The following is a 25,652-nucleotide window of genomic DNA, read 5'->3' on the forward strand; positions in this document are numbered from 1 at the left end:
TGATGAGACAAAACCTTTGGTCACGCTGGGATATAAGTCGCTATTCCAAAAGTAAAATTAGACATACATCTTATGTCATACTTCATTGGAAAGCCTATACTGTCACTTACATACGTAAAACAATTGTCAATTATGCCAATTATGCTATTATTCATAGCTATCTGTATCATCTTCTAATAAAGCTAAAATACAGAGCTTTTTGTCTCCACTCATGGTTTGATTGCAGGAGCACTGAATGTCTAGCAATCTCAGGATGCCAGCATCCTGGCCACTAGGGGGCTTGCACAAAGAGGTTAACACAACCCAAGTTGAAAGAAAGACAACTGCAGTAGACACACTGCATTTTCAATGTTCACTTTCCAGCTCAAATGTCTATTTTTAACAATTCTAATAACATTTGAATATCAATCCATCGTTCGACAACCTTAGAGGAGCACATCGCTGAACTCATCATGGATGATGGACTCACATGCACTCATCATGTCTCTCTGAAACTCAGCAGGATTCAGAGAGAATTCTCTGTCATAAAACTGGCTTCCAGTTATTTCCATGACACTAGTCTCTCCGTTGCTTTTATTCAGGCTTCTCTTATGGTGGCATAGTCCCTGTGCCCCCCCCTTAAAGTGGGTCAAAGTTACAGACTTTAAATTGTCAGTAAGAACCATCACCCTTTTTAACCAAAACTTTTGCTATGTGTAGGAGTGCTTTTTGAGTCCTGCTTTTAATTCGTTTCCCCTTTTAAAACCTGCCTATTTTGCTTTCAAACCCACACACTGAATTTCAGCCAGAATGCTCAAAATGCAGTGTGAAGTGTATGCTTTAATTATGGAGAGAAAACTCAGCATTTTTTTTATTTCCTTTCTGTCCCAACAAATGCTTGCAAACAGTAGTGTATCAAGTGACTTTCAATTCAAATAAGAAAGTGGAGACAACTAAATAAATCTGTATTCCTGAAAAATTGTCACTGATCAACAGATGAAGGCTGATTTCAGTACTAATACAATTGATATGAAGTATGAATACTTTTAAGACCATTATAAATAAAATACTTACAGTACCATAAGGAAGACTTTGTGGTAAATAAATGGGACAGATGAACACACACATAAATACATATACGTGTGTTTGCGTGCATTAATGATACTCACATAAACACATATACGTGTGTGTGCGTGCATTAATGATACTCACATAAATACATATACGTGTGTGTGCGTGCATTAATGATACTCACATAAATACATATACGTGTGTGTGCGTGCATTAATGATACTCACATAAATACATATACGTGTGTGTGCGTGCATTAATGATACTCACATAAATACATATACGTGTGTGTGCGTGCATTAATGATACTCACATAAATACATATACGTGTGTGCACATGCACAATTACCATCATACACAAGAAATAGTCAGAATTTGTTTTGTTACCATGTGTATGAAGGTGTTGTGTACACTGGCTATGGTTTGTACAGTGCTTGTGGGTGATTAAGGGGTTGGTTTCAGTGAATATGGAATTCCTGCATCAGATTTTTTCTGCTTCCTGAGCATGTAGAATTTAAGGGTGAGAAGTCTTCCATTGTCCAAAACTACTCTTTGCGTAGAATCACATCTATTCGGTGTTCCAACTATGGGTTAGAGGCAATGGCCACTGTCCCTGTATGTTACAGAATCATATCTTCCTTTATTCTGCAGGATGCATTAGTGTGTGTGTGTGTGTGTGTGTGTGTGTGTGTGTGTGTGTGTTTGGAGAGAAACACATCACATTTCTACATGGAATTAATTTTAGTGCAGTATAATTTATCAACCTGTTTTTTAAAAACAAACTGTGCTGTCAGCATGCATGAGAATGTGGCAACATTAATGATACAAGACAATTTATTCTATTTTAATATGTACAAAAACTACAACTGCTTACTGTGTCAATTTTTCTGAATTCTGCCCCAGTGGGCATACATATTGACAGCATGTGACACTCAATATGAGATGTTGCTATTCATTTGCTGATATCCATGCATTCAATATCTAAATTGACACAGACATACACGCTCATGGGGGGCATAGCAATACTTTTGCACTGCACATATTCATTCCAGAATATTTCATTACTGCTGAACATGGCAATTTATCATTGCTTCCTCAACCATCATATGTTGGAGATTAAGGCAGGCCACAGCCATGTGAGATTAATCCCTCTTCCCCCAATTATACATACACACACACACACACACACACAAACACACACGCATTTGCCCTGGGTACCTGGTCCCCACAGAAGAGGAACTTTACCCTCCTTATTCTTTCCCTCATCCACACCATTAGTGAGTGATGTTTCACTCCTCCTCACTTACCTTTGTGAGAAACCTTTGTGAGAAACTGTGGAGGAGTAACCTCGCAATATTCTACTTCTCAGTTACCAGGTCAAGCACGTATTCAGTATGAACACTGAATATGCAAGATTGTACTGGATGCATGTGTTCAGCTTTGTTACACTGCCGTAGGTCATTCAGCTTCTGATCACAGAATATTTTTGGCTGACATGGGCTATCCTAGACCAGGAATCAGATTTGGCCAAATAATATGCCTAATTATTTCTATCCATAAACTGAATTCCATATCTCTCTGAGCACACTGTATTTATGTTTGGTATGGACCAAGTAGGCTGATCACCCTTTTGAGTTTGAGGCTGAGATTCCTCACAAGGACTCCCACAATATCCCAAATCAAATCAAATCTGAGTTTGAATGAATCAGCAACTGATGTAACTTTACGATATGAATCTGTTCTGCCTGTTCCCATTATGCCACACAGCTCCTCAAAAATCAGCTGGAAATTGAATTTATTTCACCGTGTCCATATGCACTTCCATACGCTGATTGTCAGCAAGTCGGGATCTAAACAGAACCCAGCGCTGCAGTTGTGGGAGCGCTACCGTTTTCCACAAGAACATCCCGTACCCCACAGCGGCATTTCGACCACCATTCCTCCGCCCTGTGTTCTGCATTGCAGGTTGTAAGGAAAAAAGGGGGGGGAAGGGTGGGGGTGATTTCAGAGCAGGAGAGGATTTAACTCAATTTTCTTCCTTTATCAGAGAGTGCCCAGAGGCGGCGAGCGTAAGGGGAGGAAGCGGCGAGGGTCATAAATTGGTATGAATGAGTAGGTGCGCGACGCGGCGCATAGATCTTGTGATGCGCGGTGCCCATCTGCCTCCCGCGCCAGACGCTTCGCCTTCCTTCATAATTATGATCAACTGCCTATTCACGAGCAACACGGCAATCAGGGGAGCATTAAAGCCCCGTGCGTGTTCGTCCAGCTCCTCCCAGCCCCCAAATTGGAGCCTTCTTCCTCTGAGGCAAGGGGTGTTGCTCCTGGTGAAAGAGAGAAGGCGCACCCCGCCCACCCCAGAAAAAAAGGCCGAGTCTCTGCTCCCTCTGTCGTTACGCTGTTTCAGAGACTAGAAAAGTAGTGGGCCCGAAATAAGTCCAAAAAACACAGAGTTGATGATGAAACCTCGTTGATATAATGTATGTATCGCCCACCTCCCCTTCCCTTAAGTGGCTTTTGTCGCTTGCCAGGCCGCCAATGTAAATAAGAATTTGTTCTCAATGACTTGCCTGGTGAAATAAAGGTGAAATAAAAAATAAAAAAAATGTAATGAAAGGTTCTGCAATGTTTCACAACCTCAATATTCAGATACGTGGGCGTGAATGCCTGCAGAGAAAAGGTTGCTGTTCGACTGAAAAGGTGTTTGACTGTGGTTGCTATGCTGGTTAGAATCAACTTATGGGTGACGTCTGTTCTTTTCAGCTCAGTTGGTCTTTATCTGGCTCCTTATCTTGGACTTGAATTGGACTTGCTGACATATTTTAGACACCAGTACTGTTTCTTATGTTGTTTCTGGGGAACCGTACATGAAGAATGTTTCTGAAACACTGTGTGCTTGCTATGTACATAAATTTGCCCTAATTCAGTCACAAAAGGACCTTTCCCCGCAGATCCCACATTCCAAAAGTCTTGAAAATGCAGGACATCTTCAGTAAATTCCACTTTACCGAACCAGAGCCTGTCAGAGATGCAGCACACATGCATATCTGCTATATACAGATAATTTCATCTTGAGTGAATGACTTAGATTCATAATAATAATAAGAATATTAATACACTCAAGGTCACCTTACATAGATAGGCTGGAGTTAAACAATGGAGTGAACTGTGTGTTAGCAGGATGATTTTGAATTGTATACAGTATTTTACCGACAGCCAATATAGTTCGTACAGGATTGGAGAGATGTGATCATGCGATTTTGTGTGGATCAGGTTTCTTCCTGCAGCATTTTGGACTAATTGAAGTTTGCTGATTGATCTGATTGTGATGGCAGTGAAAATGGATGAATCATGTTGGAGGAGATAATACATAATACATATAATGCATATATATAACTTATATAATTGGACAGTTTTTTGTGAATCTCATTTTACTTCCAGATCATGTTGACACACACATGGACAAGCTTTGACGCAAACACACACACGCACCTGCTCAGAAGACCTCAGAAGTTGAGCATTGAGTGCTATCAAAGAGAATGGCCATCTGTTGTTCTCACACACACATCTGCCGGCACTACTAGATCAAACTAGAGGCAAATGTGAACAATTTGTAGATTTGTTGATTCCAGAGCATGCCTGTTGAATATTAAATAATCAAAATAGTTTTTTTGGTTGTTTTGTTTTTAAAATTCTCAACCCGTTAAAAATAAAAGATTACCAAATGTTGCCTAGGCCACTGCTCTCAGTAATATAATTACAGAGGGGGTGGAGGTGGCTTGTTGTCATTCACTTTACTTACAGTCAGTAAAAAAAAGATGGCCAATTTGCAAAGAGTCAGAGCCAGAGTGCTGTGTGGAATGATTTCGAAAAGCTCAATGAAAACAATACATGTAAAATGTGTGCTGCCAAATTCGTATAGCCTATGTTAACATTTATCCTGTTGACCCACCTAAGGTCCAAACATCTGAGGCCAAGGGATCATAGCAAAGAGGCATCTAACTTTGTGGTGAAACCCTGTCAGCGTGACAGCTGTCCAGCTAAAACCACAACAGATTTAATAGCTGAAATGGTAACAAAGAATATAAGCATGGTAGAGAGTGTAAGGTTTTGTGACTGCCATTTGTTGAGCCCAAATATAGGTTACTCCTGTGCGATGTACTGTTGCCATCTATGTGTGTACAGCGCTAACTACGGAGTCTTATGTGCCTTATAACTTGCCAGTTTATTGAAGATTAGGTCATGTGCTAACCAGTGCAGTGAGTGAAGAAGCATCCATGCTTTCTGGAAAAAAAATAAAACAATGCGTAATAATCTTGTGATCTGCAATAGTGATGTGTGTTTTTTTTTTTTTTTTTGCAGTATCCTACATCTAACAGTTAAAACAACTAGTTGGTAATGGCCCTTTTCAGACAGCTACTATTCGAAGGTCTGAAATATGTGCCGTTTACATCCCCATTCTAAGGCTACGTTTACACTGCAGGTCTTGATGCCTAGTTCTGATTTTTTGCCTATATCCTGTTTATATCTACTCCAAAACCTGTGTTACCATTGTTTACATGGAATAACCTGCCATGCAGGGACATGCACAAACATTTTTAGGGGCTGTTGCTCTAACCTGAAAAAGGGCATGTCCTTGCTGCCATGCATACACTGGGGTTTGGTCACCGATACAAAAGTAAACCACCACATTGCCACAGCCATATCGCCATCTGCAATAGACACAAAACGAGACAATAATGATAATTCAAGCTATTGCTTTTTGAAGCATCGTAGGTCTACAACAAACATTCCCTGTATTTGGCCTATACCGACTCTTCGCCCCACAGGCTTGTAACCTCGCTATTCATCAACTAGCCTGAGTCTTCATCCTCCATTTAATTTCTTTTAAACATTTAACGTTACTAGCGGAGAGTGGTTATGCATAAAGATCCACAGAGTAATCGGCCACCGATCATTATCAGCCGATAATACTGCGTCCATCAGCCGATAGTTTGAAAACAACTGATAGTCAACTGATTATGTCCTGTCAGTCTAAAAAATAGTCTATTGTTTATTTATAATTCAAAAGGGGGTTTTCATTTGCCTGTCAGATACAAAATAATTGCACTTCATTTTCCATATTCAGTGTTTCTGCTATAATTGTATAGACCTGGTGGGCTGCCAGGCAAAATAATGCTGAAGATAACGCCAAATATCTGTCTGTTTGGAAATAAATAATCATTTGGCTTGGGATATGAGTCAACCTTTGTGTTGTTGCCTGGGAAACTTGACACGATAAGTGTCACTGCAGTGTTTTATCAATGAACCTGTTCTTATACAGTTCATTGTGTTCTATGCTGCTGTCAGTCCCACTGAACTGTGGCCAGTCCCTTTTCTTATCCCTAATCACCAAAGTGAAAGTAAGTTTCTGATATTTAATATTTTCTCACAGAATTGCAATTTCACTGTTATGTCTCTTGTTTGCGCTGTCAATCTAATGTTACTGCATTGTGTTGGTATGGTTGAAGGTTGTTGTAATATTTCTTTATTCGGTGAAAAATCCCTGACTTGTTTACATTCTGGACAGACGTGACTGCAAGTAAATCTATCACTGTTACCCCTCGCAGCTCTTTCGACACAAGCAGCGCCGAAAGGTTTGATCTAAATACAGTGACAGCATATAGCCATATATTTTTTCCAAAATGGTATTTTTCAAAATAATTGTGCCACCATGGTAACACATTTCCTACGCTTGCTGGTCAGGCACTCTTCTCGGTAAGAAGAAATTTTAGGACAGTGCCAGCAACTCCCTGGCACAATTTTATGAATACAATAAACGCAGTGTATTAAGTTATCCTTTCCTTGTGATAATTTAAAACTTTGAATATACAGAGCAAACAGAAATTTGAAAGCAAATATAAATAGCAGAATGCCTGCTGCACTATCCGTCCACGTCAATGCGCCACCCTGTGTGCCACTTATGGGGTATTTCAGTGCGTACCACCAGGCCCGTGAAAAAGTCTAGGGAAACAGATATTTCAGGAATGCACTTTCAGTTGGAAGAATGCATTTTAAGTTGGATGAATGTAAAGAAATGTTATTAGAATTAAATGTTTGTTGTGGTGCTTTATAGATGGGCAAGGTTTTAAATTGTTGTTCATAAAAATTATGGAAGCAGAACCACCAAACAATCGTTATCGGTATCAGCCGATGTTCCCACACATAATCAGAATCAGAATTGGTCAGAAATTTTCATATCAGTGCATCCCTAGTATCCCATGTCATTAAAATGTGAAAAAAAGTAGGAGAATCACATTTTAAACAATGTGCAAATCGCAATGACCATGAAATTCTGTGCATTTATAGGACTGTTCAATTGGCATATTTCAGTTTCCTCTCTGATTTATTTCCATATGAACGTGGATCGAAACAGACCTGAAAATATCCAATCCCATGTGCTTTTTTTCCTGTTTACATGCTCATAATGTAAATCTTGATCTGTGCCACGTGCAAGCAAAAAATCATAATTGGGTCACTCTTACCTGGCGGTGTAAACATAGCCTAAACCACCTTTGAATGTGAGGTGGGACAGTGCTTTTTGTTCTTAAAGCGAAGCAGAAACGGGCAGAGCGATTCTAAAATGGAGCTTGAGGCAGAACGAATACTCCTAAGAGCAGATGGCCTTTGAAGCAGGAAGCACCTTCTGCTCAACACCAAAAGTTGTCATCGTTGAGTGTCCCCTGCAGTTTTCATTGGTGAACAGATTGAAAAACAAAGCACGGCGCTTACTTACGCACTCGCAGAAACAGAAAAAGCTACTTCCTCATAGAAACACTGGTGACCAGCTTCCAGCCCTCTCTTCCCTCCCTCCCCACCAAACCATGGCGTATGGGAGCGGAAGATTGTTCGTTATGATTGTTGTTCTGACAAGTGGTCTCTGTGTCCTGTGGGGAAGCCACAGCCCTCTCTGACAGTGTGAGAAAAAAAAAAAAAAAAAAAAAAAACCTCATCCCACACATGAATGAGCAAACAGGATGGAAAGGCGCTGCAGACGTATACACACTCTGGAAAAAGAAAAAAATTAACCGGGGGGAGACGAGTGCAAGCTTTGAGCTGCCAACGATAAACAGGAGAAAATATTCTCGGGGGGGTAGAATATGAATATAATTAGTAGTTTGCTTGGGCCTACTCTTTTTGCTCATTTAGGGACAGCCTGCTTTTTAGACTGGCATACTGTTATCAGGCACAGTTAACAATCATGGAAATAGTAAAATAGAGTGAAAAAAGAATCTGAATGATGTTGGAATGCAGTGCCTCTAGATTCAATACCTGTAATTTTTACAATACTTCTTTATTATGTTAGTGCCTTAGAGGAAGCATCAAGGCTATCCTCTTGTTCAATTGCACCAGTTGAATGAATAGTTAGTTCTGTTGTCAGAGCGTTCCATACCCATATGTACAGTTTCATCTTTTATATTTTGCAAGGTTAGGCACTGATAAAATAAAATTCAGCTACCAGTTAACAATGGAAATCGGTACAACTGGACTGCTGTCAGCAGCCACTTGACGCACTCTCATCAAAATACTGTCCTCCAATTAGAAAAAATGCTCAGCTTTCAGAGCTGATGTTCCCACATATCCAGTGCTTTTCAAGTCTTTCAACAGCTTGATGCAATTGCGCATGTTGCACCACTGGTCTTACGTTGTGAAAGTATTTTCAAATAATTCCATTAAATCAAACACTTATTATTGGATTTTATAATTGGATTATAAAATTCAGTATTTTAAATGTTTTTTTTTTTTTAAAGACATATTTGAAAGTAATTGCAAATACATGCAAATGCTCCTTAAATGCGTTTCCAAATACATTTTGTAATTGAAATGCTTAGTATTTCTAAATGCTGTATTTCAAATAATTTCTAAAAACGTATTTTAAAGTAATTAAAATACTTTAAATATGTATTTGACCCAGGTCTGAAGCACAATCTGTAGACAACGCAATTAGAAGGACAGAAAAAATTAGTAACAGAATGAATCTGCGGCACACAGACAAGAGTAAAAAATAACTGTATTGAACAGAAACCTCCTCTGTGTGAACCGGGGGGCAATTCACCTTAGTAGCTGAAGGTATTCTGGAATGAGACTTGAAAGTTTGATTACTAAAGTGTCGGTAAGAGAATTAAGAAGCTCTGGGGAGAAAACTGAACTGTTATTTACACAGTGAAATGCAAGCACTTGTGACATTTACATCTACAAACACAAAAGCACAAATGAATGTCTGTGGCAGTCAATGTAACCTAGGAACAGCAATGGATGTGGGAGAAGGCACAGGTTACCCATGTGGGTACATGACTGCAAAAAGACTGTAGAATTGTTTATGTTTTAAATACACATTATCTGCATACTATTTTCTTCCAATTAAACACTAATGCACATGCAGTTGACACATCGATGCCTGCACTTCAGTAGACAGCCACAACAAATATGTTGAAGGATGCAATACCCCCATCAATAAGCACAATTCTGCTCAGAATTACCCAGAGAGCCATTCCATGTAGTTTGATTACTGCTACTATGATGATAACAGCTGCACACAGTGCAGCTTCGATATTGTGTGGGTGTCAAAGCAAGAAGCCGGCCCCTGTGATAGAAAAATTATACTTGTGTATATATATATATTAATGAAAAATTGGTTGGGAGAGAAGAACAGGTGCAGAACCTTGTGTGCCTCAGGACGTGTTTGTCTGTCCCTCCTCAGCCACCCAGGGTTGTACCCCCCAACCACAAGATCCTTGATGCACACAGCTGCAACGTCTTAAGCCCTACTCACACGGGACTAGTATTACCTAGGGACCTCATGTGATTTAGAAATTACCTCCCACGTCTGTGTTTCGTGCGGCGCATTCGCATGGGATAAGCGAAGTCTGTATTTTACTCGAATTTACTGACATTATCTCCCCGGATATGATTGAAAATGTCAAGGCTCTGCTCTGTGTAACAGTAAAATACAACCCCAAATCACTGAGATGCCGATTCGCACGGGACTAATATCATCACATGACCTCTGTATTTGGCAAAATATGGTAGGTAATTTGCGGTGGAATTTTTACTTTACAAATTACGGACATGGCAGATTCGCACGGGATTAAGGTCACAGACGATCTCCGCAATTATTACAAGTTACTAGAGGTCCCCTGGTAATACTAGTCCCGTGCGAATAGGGCTTTAGAGGGCCTTTTTGCTTATCAGCTTCAAATTACAAGACCCAAACCCCGGTAAAAGAAAGTCCCTGAGCTGCAACTCGGGACACTGGGTAAGAGTGTTCTCATGTATGCTTTTGTTTGCAAACATTAAAGCTTGAACTGAATATTGTGAGTCTCTTGACTCTTATCACCAATGGTGGATGCAGATAGAATTTCCACCACAAACCCATGGAGTGTCCATCGGATTCAAAATTATTTTGTTTCTTTGGTATCAAACTGAAATGAAAAAAGGCTGACTGCCAAAACCAATAAAGGCCGACCAAGAACATGTTGCGGACATTTTTTTCCCCTTTTATACTTTTGGCAGTTTTTCGTCACCCTGCGAGTGATGTTGCAATAGTTCTGCAATGACTGCTGCTAAAGCACAGACACAAATGGCAGAAGTGGCATTATTACATACCTCTGCCGATGCTTCCAAATAATGCCCTGAATGCTGTCAAATTCTGTAGTTCTGACTGTGGTAACCTGCAGTAACTATTGAATCAGCGAATGCGATTCTGTCTGTTCTCTATCAGATATGCCCACTGTGAATCCTTCCTGAATTTGCTAACCGAAGTCTCGGAACTACACCAGTACATATAAGTACATATAAAAATGATGATTTACCGATTGCTGCCACAATTGCACAGGCTCTCTGAATTGTACGGAAATAAATTGCAAGAAGGCCTAGCCTTTAGGAATATTACAATCTTCCCACCGAGGGACCCCATGGTGAAAGCAAAGCTGGGTCTTGCTGTGTAGATCCTGCAGAATGATGTGTGTATCAGATATGGGCGAGTCGTCACCCTCTGTTTAATGCCAAAGCGTTTCCACTGCAATCTTTGATGACAGCAAGACATAGGAGTTGTGAAAGGTGATTGATTTGGTTCAGTGAAGACCATGAATGATTGTACCGCAGGTTTTTCCTGGTATAAATTGGCAGGTGACTAAGACAATCCTGCTGGAGCACTCAGATTTGTGATAGGGAATGAATGAATGAATCATTGCATTTATATAGCATGTTTTCGAATGCTCAAAGTGCTTTACAGTGATGAGTGGGAACTCCCCTCACCCACGACCATTGTGTAGCACCCACCTGGGTGATGCACGGCAGCCATTTTGCGCCAGAACGCTCACCACACATTAGCTAAGGTGGAGAGGGTGAGGGGTGAGCGGGAGTGGGGGTTTTGGGAGACCAACCACGACTTAACAGGGGGGTTCTTTAAGCTATTCACCAAAAGATAGAATAACCACAAAGTCTCAAGAGACAAAAGGACAGCGGAAAAATAACGGAAAGGAAAACAATACACCTAAGGGAGAGTATCCCAAAGAAAAGCTCAACAACCCACGTACTGGGTAAAAAACTAAAGCTTAAGGAGTATGAACTTTCTGAAAATAAAAACTGCCTGAGCAGAAAACGGAGCAACTCAAAGAAAACAGACCTCGAACCGAGGCTGAAAAGTAACACCCTAAAGAAAGAATTCTGAGTTTAGGTTGTGGCACTAACTTGTTACCAACAACCTATTAGCTAAAGACTGTTGTGCTAATTTTATAGCCACAACAATCCAGTATCGCAACTCTCAATCCTTTTACCTTTTACCTTTTACCTTTTACCTTTTACCTTTTACCTTTTACCTTTTACCTTTTACCTTTTACCTTTTACCTTTTACCTTTTACCTCGCTTGATAGATTACCGGCTCTCGTGCAACATAAGTGACACTGAAGCAAAGCTTATCGGCTTGCTCGAGGTTTAAATAGAACGCCAACAGGTGCAAATTGTAAAAAGAAATTTGCATGTGTATAATTCAATCAACAAAATGGAGAACTCAATGGCCGTAATAACTGAAGAAAAGGCACATAAAAAAACCAATGGCCGTAATAACTGAAGAAAAGGCGCAGGAAGGAAAAGAAATGGTGGTATCAGCCAAAACCATGACAGAGGGTCATAACATTTGTTTTTTTTTTTTGCCAATTAAATCAGGGGATAATTAGGTGGCAAGTTTGAGAGAGCCAGATTGGCAATTTAGTGGGAACAGGCATTAGAAATCAGAGAAAAACAGAGAAAAACAGTCATAGAAGTGGTGAAATGGTACACCATAGGCTGGGCATTGGCAGATCTTTTTATGGATTATTGTTCAAAATGAGAGTTCAGTGCAAATTGTTTTGACATCAGGTGCCAGCAAATGACACATAAAATGTAATATGAAATAAGTCCCCAGGGCCAACACAACATTTTCTTAGCAAGAGGCTATACACATGCTTGCAAAAACCTCAGTAAGTCACCCCTGTCCTTTCACAGATGGTGTCAGAGTAGTGGGAAGTACAAAGCGTGGGTCAGGTGCAGCACATGTCACTTTAGTATTGTTAGTCTGTTGTTTATTGAGATAAGACACCAATAAGCCCACCAGCAGAGTTGAAACCTCTATTAATTGGCATTGTAAAAAGCTTGCTCAAGCATTGTATCTTTGGGCTGGCACAAAATAATCAGTGTTTCATCCTCTTTCTTCAGATGCCAGTGTTCCCAGAAGTTATAATTAGGCTTTGTTTAAAATGTTTGTCTTTTAGTACTCCCTTGACTTTGTTGTGCACTTAATAAATCAGTGCAGGTATAGTATGCCATTATCAAACACACTTGAGTTTGACAGCATGCAGTGTTTGCGTCAATGGCACATTCACCTCTGGCATGTCTTAAAGGTTGTCTGTGAACAAACCATTTATCAAGAATGAAAGCTTAGAAGAATTTTGATGTCTGCATTACACTTGATATTATTTTATGTGTGTATGGGTGTGTTTGTGTGAGCAGGCAAGGGTGCGCATATGTGTGTGTTTGTTTAATGACTATTTGGTAAAATGCCAGGTCAGATTTGCCAATTACTTACTCATGTTCTCAGCATTATAAATTTGATTTGAGTCAGACATAAATCAGCATGATATAAATTTGATCAACCTTTCGTCAACGAGTTTCCCTGACCAAGAAAAAAAATATTTCATTACATTGAAGAAAGAATAGAAATGCCATGCATCTGCACCGCAATCTATCAGAATCGCATCATATCAAAATCAGACCATCTAAATGTCCTGTTGTTCTTCATGAAGTCAGCAAGAATGTTAACCTAGCCTTCTGTGGAGCAGAAGAATGTATCTCAACCTGTCTCTTCTGTGTACTGTGTGCACTGGGTTACACTGCCAGGAATAGAGGACAAACTGTCAGGAGAGAGAGAGTTGAGTTACAATGGTTTTCAAAGACCAATGTGTTTTGCAGGCAAGCTGCTTTGTCTGACTGCACAAGCTGTGAACTGTGTTTGGTATTGAAGCGGTGAATGGGCTTTTCAGCACCACAGGCTACATATTCCCAGCACTTGCTATTTTCACTACAGTTCTTTTAGACATTCCAAAATGCATTAAAACTCCTGTTTCTTTTTTTTCTTTTTTTGCCAACAGGGGCTCAAACCAATGGATCACAATGGACTCTCAGATCCTTATGTTAAACTGCACCTGCTGCCTGGAGCCAGTAAGGTAAATATTTCCTTCTGTGGAATCAAATGTTTGCTGATGATTCTGGTTAGCTCTGGCTGGGCTCATACAAGTGCTGGGTACATATATGAAAATGTCTTCCAGTCATGTTTTGAGGACTTTACTGAATCTCATCCATAAAGAGGATATATTGTAGTAATTATAATTTGATTGGCTTGAATTATTGATTAATTGGTTGTTTATTTGGTTGATCTCTATGTTGGATTACTCAATTGGGTAATTGGTGGTTTGATGTATGCATGTGTGACTGGTGTTTATTGTTCACCTGTGCCTCATGTCTTCCTCCTGTTCTGGCTTATGCCATTCTGACCTGAAGTAGTAGTTTGCTGGTGATTTGTCTTGTCGGTGCATTTCAAGAGGTCTGACTATAAATAAAATCTCTGTATAGTCCCCCCAGGCCATAAAAGCTCCTTCCCCTGTCTGTCCACTCCCAAACCAAAAATGATTGTAGTGTCTCTTATTGTAATTCATAAGCATTTGTCCTCACTGTCACTACCAAGGGCATAACTTTAGTTAGAATATTGGGGGGTGAGGGGGGCATTGAAATGCATAGCCTATAGCCCCCCTGTAGAGGAGTCTGGTGGCATGCCCCCTCAGAAGAATTCTTTTAAAAGAACAGCAGTGAAATGATCTTTTCTGCTGAATTCTGAGGCTGGGTGTTTATCACATAAAATATTGGTTGAATTTGTGGAGCAGCCACTGCAAAGTTGTTGAAAATCACAACAAAAAAAAAAACTTAAAAAGTGGAAGAAATAATGAGTTTAAAAATAAATGTTTATTTATTAAATTAATTTATAGATGGCATGCGTGAGAAACAATTAAAATAACAAGTGCAACTATAGCAGTAACAAGGGCTTGAAGTAAAAACAAGCACGAAACCGTCCAGACCCACGGTGCATCTCCAAAGGTCGTCCGTGAGTGAGTGAGTGAGTGAGTGAGTGAGTGAGTGGGTGCGTGGGTGAGTGAGTGAGTGGGTGCGTGGGTGGGTGGGTGAGTGAGTCGGTGCGTGGGTGAGTAAGTGAGTGAGTGAGTGAGTGAGTGAGTGAGTGAGTGGGTGCGTGGGTGAGTGAGTGAGTGAGTGAGTGAGTGAGTGGGTGCGTGGGTGAGTGAGTGAGTGAGTGGGTGCGTGGGTGAGTGAGTGAGTGAGTGAGTGAGTGAGTGGGTGCGTGGGTGAGTGAGTGAGTGAGTGAGTGAGTGAGTGGGTGCGTGGGTGAGTGAGTGAGTGGGAGCCGTGGGAAAGAAATCAATGGGCAGTTGCCTGGTGGCTAGGAGCTATGGCTATGAGTGACATACATTTCTGGTGAATTTACACACTTAATTAGGTCCAAACCTGTGGGCTACGTTCGAGCGGGTGGGGGGGGGGGGATTGGCTGCTGTTGGGGGGTCGTTCGCTTGGTAAAATCATTCTTACATTACATTGGTTCTGTTGCCATTCCGTTTAAAATTTATACCGCTAGTTCCGCGATAGGGGATGAATACCGTAATTACGAAAATAACGTTATTTACCTTAGATAAACATTGGATCGTGTGGCCCCCCCTCGTGATCGTGTGGCCCCCCCCTAGCGGTTGTGGCCCTAAACAATCGCATAAAGCGTTTATGCCACGGGCCGGCCCTGGGTCCATCATGGAAAGAAAGAGCATGCTTTTTGCCTTTAATTTAGCACCAGGAGTGCCCGACCATTCCGTGGGCTTGAAATAAGTCTGGGTGCCGCCTGGGTCATATGACACAGGAGTCTTCAAACGGGAAAGGTTTGAATAGACAAGCTGACAAAGGTTGCCTGCCCATTGTCCTAGATGAAATATCTGTGAGATTTTAGACTGTCAGAGTAAGAAATATTTTAGTTTGGCTCAGCATTCTAGGCAACATATTGTTACAATCTGAATTAATTTAGAATAAATTGATAGGCTAAACACCAAATTTGAAGTCTACACTGTTTGTAGTACAGTAACTTGGCGTCATTTTGATATCAATAATACGTTGAAAACTTGTTTTTCATGAGATATCATTTCCTTTTGAACTGTGTTCGTAATGAGTAAGTGATAATAATCATTCATATATAAATGTAGGCTGTAAGAGACATGCCTATGTTGCACTCGCAGAATGACGACAAATCTTCCGGTGCCTCATATTTTAATGAAAAGAAGCAGTTCTTCTTTTTCACTGCAAACAAAACATAATAGCTTTTAGCTGACCACATATGCAGACACTTGCTATCAGCTGGCTTAGCTTGCTAGTATTCCAGTAAAGCTTGCTACCAAGCACCTTACAATACTTTTCTGTATCGCACTCTTTTTCACTAACAGAAACGATTAACCACTTAGGGCAAACCCCGTAGTGTAGGAACTGCCCCCTGTGCTTCTGTGACATATTCAGCCCACATCAGTCATTGTAAAGTTTGTCGTTAATCAGCAAGTCGGTTTCTTGCTTCAGGCTTCCTTTTGGACACAACTCTTTGGAGCATAAGGACTTAATGGCTGAACTCTGATTTCAGATGCAGTCCGGGGGAATGCACGTACATTCGAAATATTCCAACAGGTGCAGGATAAAAAAATAGTTAGTAAGAAGAGAGAGTTTATCCGCACACAGTTTTTTCAGCTCCCAAATTGATTTAATGGTACAACATTTCGACCTCGAAGGTCTTCGTCAGGTACATCAATCACATGTTCTGGTTGATGTACCTGACGAAGACCTTTGAGGTCGAAACGTTGTACTGTACGATTGAATCACTTTGGGAGCAGAAAAAACAGTGTGCGGATGTACTCTCTCTTCTTATGAACTCTGATTTCACCCATCCTCTCCACATGCGTCAAGAGCCAGCTCTCCTACTGAGCAGGCATTGCAGATTTCAGATGCAGTCCGGGGGAATGCACGTACATTCGAAATATTCCAACAGGTGCAGGATAAAAAAATAGTTAGTAAGAAAAGAGAGTTTATCCGCACACAGTTTTTTCAGCTCCCAAAGTGATTTAATGGTACAACATTTCGACCTCGAAGGTCTTCGTCAGGTACATCAATCACATGTTCTGGTTGATGTACCTGACAAAGACCTTTGAGGTCGAAAAGTTATACTGTACCATTAAATCACTTTTGGGAGCAGAAAAACAGTGTGCGGATGTACTCTCTCTTCTTATGAACTCTGATTTCACCCATCCTCTCCACATGCGTCAAGAGGCATCTCTCCTACTGAGCAGACATTGCGGAAGCCTTGCCCGCCTGTGGCCCTGCGATCGCGTCAGTGACACAGTGGTGTGAACAGGCTGGCGTGAAATCATTTACCGGCACAGAGAGCCGTGGGATTGATTCAGCCAGTGACTCTGGTGGGGGGATAGAATAGAAAATATGCAGTTGTCCTAGCTTGGGCTACTGTACTGTGGTTTCAGAGGTTATGACTTTTTTTGTGTTTTATGTTTAGAACATGGCATGGCATTACAGGGTTGTGAGGTATCTTCACAAGAAGGTAGGGGCTTTGGCTCCATCACATCCTTATACGGTTTGAACATTTGTATTTGTATTATTAAACGTTGGTTGCATTGCAAAAAAAATAAAAAATAATAATAACACATCTAAGTGATTTCTCATACCACTCACTCAAATGGTAACAGCCATCTCTGTCTCTCTTCTTCTTTCTATGTCTTTTTTTTCTTTTCTTTCTTTTTGACTTTCCTTCTTCTTTTTCTTCATTGTCTCAGGCCAACAAACTCCGCACAAAGACCTTGCGCAACACCCTAAACCCTGTCTGGAGTGAGACCTTGACATACTATGGCATCACTGATGAAGATATGGTTCGAAAAACACTCAGGTACTCCATCTGGCACATTTACATTCAATCACATGGCCATTACTCAGCAGCTGTTCTATATGTACAGTATTATCTAAAAAAAAAAAATGTTTTCACTGTTCAAAAAGCATTGTCTATAAGTCATTAATTAAAACCTGTTAAATCTACATGCCTGCTGTTAGACGTATTGAAAGCTAAATGAGGCCAAGTTACAACAAACAATATTGGGTACCTTAGCTCACACAAATTAAACAAGCTTTATTCCAAAGCGATGCTACCTATGCTGTTTCCTAACTTATTTAATATACTTTGGCCCTGTGTTTTCTCATTCAAACTTTGTGTCAAATGCCGATCGTTTGTAGTTGAAATAATGTGCAATTCAGCTGTGTTTCACTCACAGACTGTAGAGAAATATGGACAAAGTGTCTGTGATGTCACCCATTGACTCTTCATGAGCATTTGAGGAAAGTACCTGGATGTCCATCCTCTTCCATTGTTACTGTTTACAAAAAACATGAACTGTCATCTCTATTTACACCTCTTTTATTGAGAGACACACATGTGGTCAAACGAAGGTGAAACCAACAGATACATTTATTCACATCCTACAAGAGTATGCTCATGCTGCTACACTCTCTACCTACCTGAATACTAGTCATTCTCTCTTTAATGATGAGTGAAGTGAAACCATTTGAGGAGCTTGGTTGGTGTTGGGTGCTTAACCTTTTTTAGCACGGGTGCCCTGGTTTTAATTATGATGATTGTCATCGTCTCAAAACCTCTCTATAGTGCATGTGTCTTGGGTTGAGAGTTGGCTGCCCTGTGGACTGCTCCACACAGCCTTTCCAGTGACAGGCTTTTAACAAAACACAGAGGCTTTCAGAAATGGCATGCAGAGGAAGATGCTGCAATTGTCATTTTCCCTAGGCCCACCCCTGTCAGCAAGACAGCTATTGACGTGACATGTTGCTTTGAAAATGTAACTTTATTGTGCAGGTGCTACCATTCAAGTTCTGACAGAGTAGTAGAGATGAACCCTTACAGCCCCCGCTAGCCCACACCAGCTAGGGGAAGTAAACTGTGTGTTTGCTACACAGTCCAGAAAGTGACTGGGAAAACCTACTGGGTAAAATGAGGGGGGGAAAAAAAGGAAAGTCCATTTTAGTGCTACAGGAGGCTTGGGCTGGTTTCAAACATTGTCCATGCATTCTGGACCCCAAGGTGAGCCTTCATGAGCCATTATTGGGTGGAGCTGTAATGCCTGGCCAACGAATGACTTATCTGGTCCACAGAAACGTGGACCCTTCATTGCTCTGCTCTCCTTTCCCTCTCACCTGGGTGGGCGGAAGCTAGTGAGACAAAGTCAACCAGACGCAGTCGGCTCTTTAAATCGAAGCAGATAGAGGCAGACAGAAAGCAGTCAGTCTGAAAAGATTTGGTTCTTTAGTTTTGTGCCTCTTGCATCTGCATTTATTTGCATAGAGACCAAGCAGGAAGCCACGGCTGCTGACCCCATTACCACTTGTCAGGTGGAATCGCCAACACCGACAATGCAGACAGATCACTGATTGTGGGTCTCTCTCTCTCTCTCTCTCTCTCTCTCTCTCCATCTCTCTCTCTCTCTCTCTCTCTTGCTCTGTAATTAAGAGTTTCAGGTGTTTGTAATACAGAAGAACAGTTTCCAATAACTATGACTGGAATGCACAGGCTTCCTTCACTGTGAAATGAGATTAAAAAGTATGAAACTGAATTGCCATTGAGACATTACACTGTAATCTAACTTGTCATAAATGTGTTAGTCATTGCTTTATTCTCTTTGTCCCTTCAGAGGACAAAGAGAAGTATGTGAGCATAATACAGGACAACAAGCTGAACTGACTGTTTTTAGCAGTGAATGATAATGGCTGCTTACATATGTCTGGAGGACAGTTGTGCAGACAGTGAGCCATGGTTTTGTTGCTTATTTGGCCACCTATGATGAAAAACATCACAGTTTGCTGTTGGCTCTCTGACATGATCAAAATCTACAGAATCGGTGTGATTGTTTTGTACTGTATGTGTTTTTAACTGTTTGGCTGTAATAATTTGATTTAGTTTCCAAAGTGAGTTCACAGACAAAAGAAAATTAAATTCACAGAAGCGTTAGTATGAGATGTTTGTGTGTGTGTGTGTGTGCGCATGTGTCAACAGGTGTGTGTGTTCATGCATATGTGTGTGCAAATGGGAGTACAGGTACCTATAGTGGGTGTGTGTTGTGTGTGTGTTCAGGTGTGTCTGTGGCAGCATGTGTGTGTGCGTTTTCATGCATCTGTGTGTTGTTTAGGGTGAGCCCACCTGATGATTCACAGGCAGTTTGCGCTGGAGATTTTCTTTAGAGTGTCTTTGCCAGTTTCCATGGAAACAGAAATCTCCTTTGCAGACCTTGCCTTCAGAACAATTCCTATCATCCATGCAAATAAATACCTAACAAAATAAGTATCCCAAGTGGTTGTAACCAAGGAGGGCTTAATTTTTTATTGAAGAACCAGCACACACTGGAATATTGGCGCCAGCCCCAACAAACCTGTACACAGCTCTGAAATCCCTCTCATGTCTGTGCTGATATAAAAGTGATAAAGAAAGGATTACTACGTCTGGCTCCCACCATCAAACCAACAGATCTTTTGACTTTATAGCGATTCCATCTGAGCAGATTGGAAAATAAAAGAGAAGGGAGCATGAAAGGCGGAACGGCAGAGCAGCAACAGACAGAATCAGATACAGATAGGACAGATCGCTCCCCTTCCCTTAGGGACCCCTTTTTTGATGTCTTTATTGAGGGAGAATTTATGTTTTGGCCCCAGTCTTTACCTTGCCAAATTCAGTCTTCTTCATTCAGGCTGGATCAAAGAATCAAGGGTTCAATTCGATGGGAGGCATTGCAGCAAAATCAACTATTTGGAACGTAATTAGGAAGAATGAGAGCACTGCTGAGCTCCATAATCCCAAAGGGACCATAATAATAATACTAATAACAATAATAAATGGAGCTCTCCAACTGATCGCCTGTTTGATTGACTCTTTTTGTTTAAAGAAATATGAAATAAGGAGAATGGAGCCCCGAGAATGTCAATAGCAAAAGAACAGTTGGCTGGCTTCCCTGGAGTGAGCTGCACCGTACCTTGAGTACCTGATTATCAGGAACACACAGCCGTGTCATCGCTCGAATGCAAGGGGGCTCAGGTCAGGGCCAAACATATTCCCTCCAATGAACAGCAGAATTTTAAAAGAATGACCACCTCATCCATCACCATGTAAGTTCTTTATTGAACACCAGTTTGTGAGTAAGTCCCCAAGATCTTTGATAAATGTAGGCTACTTGCAGACTCCGGGTTGTCAAATAACGATAATAAGTAAGTAATAATAATAAGTTTTCCCTGCTGTACATAACAAAGTTTTCAGGGCAGGCAAAACCACAATACATGCTTTGGCTGGCAAAGGCCTTCCATACCGAAACAAACCCGCGTCTCCATCCCTTGTCGCCGAGAGATTCGGGTACAACCGTAGCTTGGCTCCGTTGAAACGGACAGATATTTTTACTATAGCTGCTCTCAAAACAGCTTCTCTTTCTGGTTATTTTTAAATGTGTACCAGTACACTCCTTGGGGGACTGCCGAGTCCTGGCATTGGAGCCAGCAATCTGTGCGCTCATTCAGTGTTGAGAGAGCAGCCCTCTTCGAGGTCCACCCATTCTGGTAACGTATTACAGAGATACGTAGTCAGAGCTGTGGGGGTCTCCAAATCCTCGGGCAGACCGGTGATTTTTAGATTCTTATGTCTGCCCTGGTTTTTTCAACCCTCATATTTGGACTGGAGTTGTTCAATGGTTGTCGCCATAGGGAAGACTTCAACATTATCACAACGGCTGGGTGATTATGTTTTAAAGGTAAACTGTGTAATATGTCCAAGTGGTTTTGGAGCTGCATGAAGGTTACCCCCTTCACTTCCATTATAACTTGCAGCTCATTAGCAGGAGCTGCATGTCCAGTATGACGCGAAGACTGGACTGTTTCGATCGACGACATCATCATGAGTCTGAAATCAAGCTAGATGTCAAACTAACTATCCCTTTAAAAGCTAGGTAGTGTTGCTGTCACAGTTATTTCATCACAAAATATTCCTTTGCTCAGATGATGGATACATAACTCAAGCAGTGGCAAGAAAACACTCCCTGATGGGAATAAGTTCCCACAAGGAACTTGACTAGAATTGGGGAGCCCATCCTCCACTGGCCAGCCGGGTGTAAAGTAGAGGTAGAATGGGTAGTAACAGAAATGTAATAAGAGATCAATCACAGCAAAGAACCAAAAGTGTTGAGCTGGTTACATTTGAATCTAGCAGGTAAAGTGGAAAGTTCAAATGAAGGCTTGTGTACTATGTTTGTTCATAACAAGCGTGTTCACATACAGGGGGGCAGGGCAGTGCATCCAACTTGGAGAGAGTCTTTATCCAACCACTTAGTTAGCCAAATTCATCATCCAGAGTCATTCTGCGATGTCCTTCAGTACAAAACTGTCCACTTCACCGTAGCGCCGTGAGCGTGACAAGTAAACATCACAATGTAAACTTAACTATGAGCTCCACAGGGGCACTCACAATGCATAAATAATTAACGATGAATGTGAAATTTTTGAGCAGTGAGGAAAAAAAATTCAGTAACAAGCAATGCCTCAGTGCCTCCGCTGTCTCATAATGACTGGTCCGTCTGGTCCGGGCACTGCATGGAAAAGACGTCCTTTAATCCGCCATGTGGGCGTTGTGTAATCAGGTAGGCACCACACACCCTACGTGGCCGCACACTTGAACCTCCTCGTTGCCCAACCTTTAAACCAAATTGCAATGCATAATTCATGTGTTTACTCGAGTGTAGTTTGGACATGGAAATAGGTTCCTTTACATACTGGTCCAGTAATTGAAGTCGCATTAATTCATTAATTAAAAAGAAACATTTGGCACTGGAGCAGGCTATATGAAGAACAAAGGGAATAGGCCAGGTTTATACCCTTATCCCAAGAGAGAGCCAGTCAGGTCTGTTTGACTTGTAACAAATTGTAATTATCTTTTGCTTGGTAGCTCATGCCCGGGATTTGAGTAGCTGCTGTGACCCCTAGTTCCTCCTATGATTCATTCATTATGATTATATTTATGATTCATTTGCATATTAATTGTTTTATAAAGATAAGCATATTTTTGAAATGGGAATTTCAGGAAAGTGCTGCGAATATAAAAGCCATCTATACTGTACAATACAGATTAGAGAAATCTGTTTATCATTCAATAATGTTTTTCTTCCAGTCCTAGATTGACAGCATAATTGAAGTTGCCTCCTTTTCCGTCCTTGCACAGACATCTCTTTTGTATCTGGAAAAAGGTACCTGTGGGTTATGCATGATGTCACTGAAAAATCCAGGCAAAGTTTAGTCATTGTTCAGCAGGAGAGCTACGATTGAAAATCCTAAAACTGTGATTTACAGGTAGTCGTTGAGATATGACTGTAACTGTTTGAAAATATATGTTTTTATTAACAAATGTTTTTGGATCGGAAGTCTAGCATATTAACTTGTCAGAAAAGTTTAGAAACCTGTAGTCCAGCGTTACTTGGGAACAACTCCTACTCCGCACCTTCTGATTCATTTAATGATCATATTTTTTTTATTAGATTGACACACGGTGAAAATCACTTAATTTGATTGGCCATTAACTGGGGAACAGACTGAAATACAGGCATTTGAGTGCCTGGGTATGTGCACTGTATGTGTGGGCCATTTCTCAAAGAGAGGCGTAACTCATATTTAATTAAATGTACTTTTTGTCTTATTGCCAAGAGAATGGACCCCTGTTGCTTAATGGGACATGCAGTTTGCACCATTTAACTAAGTACATATATTCTATGGCCTTGTTGTTACTTATGTGAGCACACACATATTATATGACCAGTGGAGTATACCTAAAGTACTGCGTCCATGCACAAAGTCATTTTACTCATGGAACTTCACTTCAGTTTAATCAAATGTAATGAACTTTCCGCAATCTCGGACCATACGAAATCCTCCTGGAGCATGTGCAGATCAGTGCTGCCCCTTGGCCGTGCCCATCTGTTAGCCAACTGCCTTTTTCTAACCAAAGCTTTATCCAAAATACCAGATAGCACAAAGAAGAGCCTCTCTTCGCGGTCTGAGCAACGCTGGACAGAGAGATGGGGAAGAGGGGGTGGTGTTTATTATATGTATTGCTGCAGCAGAGACTAGCACTGCAATCCTCTGTTGAATCAGAGGGTGAGAGATTGCATTGTGAAGGCACATGTAACAGTGCCAATGTATTATTATGTTTGAGATGAGGCTTTACAGGACAAGGATTTACTGTACATACATTCTGCCTGCGAGACAAAGCCAACTCATATAGACCAGCGCTGGCAGAAAGCATAGATCGGCTAGTTAGCAGGCTCTAATTTTTCTCCAGGTGTGATCAAAATATGACCCCCCCCCCCCCCCCCCCCCCCCCCATCCCAAAACACTGGTTCCCGAATCAGTAATACACACCCAGTGCTAACCTTAACCATTTGGCCATAAAACTGAACTTGATAAAAAGGTAAAAACTCAGGGAAACTACATGTTTCCACCTGTAGTGTTTGGTAGAGGGCTGTTGAAGATTCCCAGCTGCTGCAGAGCAGGTGACTGACTGACACCATTGGGCTCTTGTCTGGATCCGGTAGCCGTGCTTCCTTAACTGTCCATTGCACCCATCGGTGCATAAAGGAGACGGATTGGGCATGCAGTGAGGAACAGGCAGGCTGGGAGAGAAAGAACAGTGGCTGCTTAGCCTGTCATTGGGAGAAGCGGAGGCCCCGAGGATAGCTGCGAGTGATAACTGGATCATTCCTGCTGGCTCTGCACTGGCCCTTCCAGGCTGCCTACAGTACTTTCTGATAGAGGCATCAGTCAGGTTACAGAGCATTATACCTTTGACCAAATCCAGCAATGAGACAGATAATACAGTGATAGCAACTGTTTAACCTGTTGTTGGTTTTATATTTTTAAAAATCAAGCCACCCTTAATGTCAGGTTAAAGTAGCCTAAGGCTTTGATTCAGTCCAAGAAAACATGGTACACAAAGGCCAGCAGAGCCCGGCAGGGCTTCACCCAGCTCCACGTGTTCCAGGCAGAGATGGAAAATCCAGGTTCAGAAAGTAAAATCCTCCCCGGTATTTTGTTCCAATAATCCTAAATATGCTAATTGGCATACGTCTTCAACCAGGAGGTAGAACTATTTAGTGAAATCAGCTGGCTGAGTTCATGGATGGAAGAAACGCATGACAGGGCTTTTACTGACTAACCCCTGGACTTTCCACCTCTTATTCCAGGAAACCAGCGGCTGCTGTGTTAAGGGCACTTTCAAATTTGGCCATGACTCAGAAGCTTTCTGCCTTCTGACCTTCACATTGACCAAGCATGAAAAATGAATGTGCTTCCATGCTGATTAAAAGCTACACACACGCTGCCCTTGAGATTCGTGATGTGGTCTCCTTTTGTCTCTTCGGAATCCAGTCTAAAATCATTGATCGAAATCTGAAAAGCACTGCATATTGGTTAGCTACTGAGCTACAGTATAATGGTGAACTGCAGCGTAGGTCCCTGTTTGTATTGCTTTAACAGGCCAGGTTAAGTCAGGAGCACCGTATAATTCAGAGAAATATTGAGGATGTGATGATACAATTGCATTAATTTGCAGTTATCATTACATAAGCACAGTGAAGTGAGTTTTTTTTCACTACAGCTGAGCAAATATGTGCTCTGAACTGTGGAATTTGGCTCTGAAAAGATTATAAAGTAATCTGTAATAAAATAATATCGTATTTTTGGCTGGACCCCAACAGCAGGGCCAGCCCTACAAACGCGAATGTCTGTGCCTGGGTGAGTGAGTGAGTGATGAAGTTACAGCATTGGTCGGCCAAGGTATAAAGTTACACCACTGGTCGGCCGGATGAAGCATGTTAGGTCCAGCCATATACTAGGTTTTGACCTGGTCT

The 25,652-nt window shown here is 41.3% G+C and overlaps 1 protein-coding gene across 1 annotated transcript in view; it reads left to right on the forward strand.

The window, feature by feature from the left end:
• The window catches only part of LOC118235740 (double C2-like domain-containing protein beta), a 95,052-nt gene that overhangs the window by 44,173 nt on the left and 25,227 nt on the right, over positions 1 to 25,652 (forward strand). The window contains exons 3-4 of the mRNA XM_035433477.1: positions 13,716 to 13,790; positions 17,499 to 17,608. Of these exons, the coding sequence (XP_035289368.1) occupies positions 13,716 to 13,790; positions 17,499 to 17,608 (185 nt within the window). The remainder of the gene's footprint in view (positions 1 to 13,715; positions 13,791 to 17,498; positions 17,609 to 25,652) is intronic.

This window comes from Anguilla anguilla, chromosome 9 (assembly GCF_013347855.1).
Source record: "Anguilla anguilla isolate fAngAng1 chromosome 9, fAngAng1.pri, whole genome shotgun sequence".
NCBI classification, from domain to species: domain Eukaryota; kingdom Metazoa; phylum Chordata; class Actinopteri; order Anguilliformes; family Anguillidae; genus Anguilla; species Anguilla anguilla.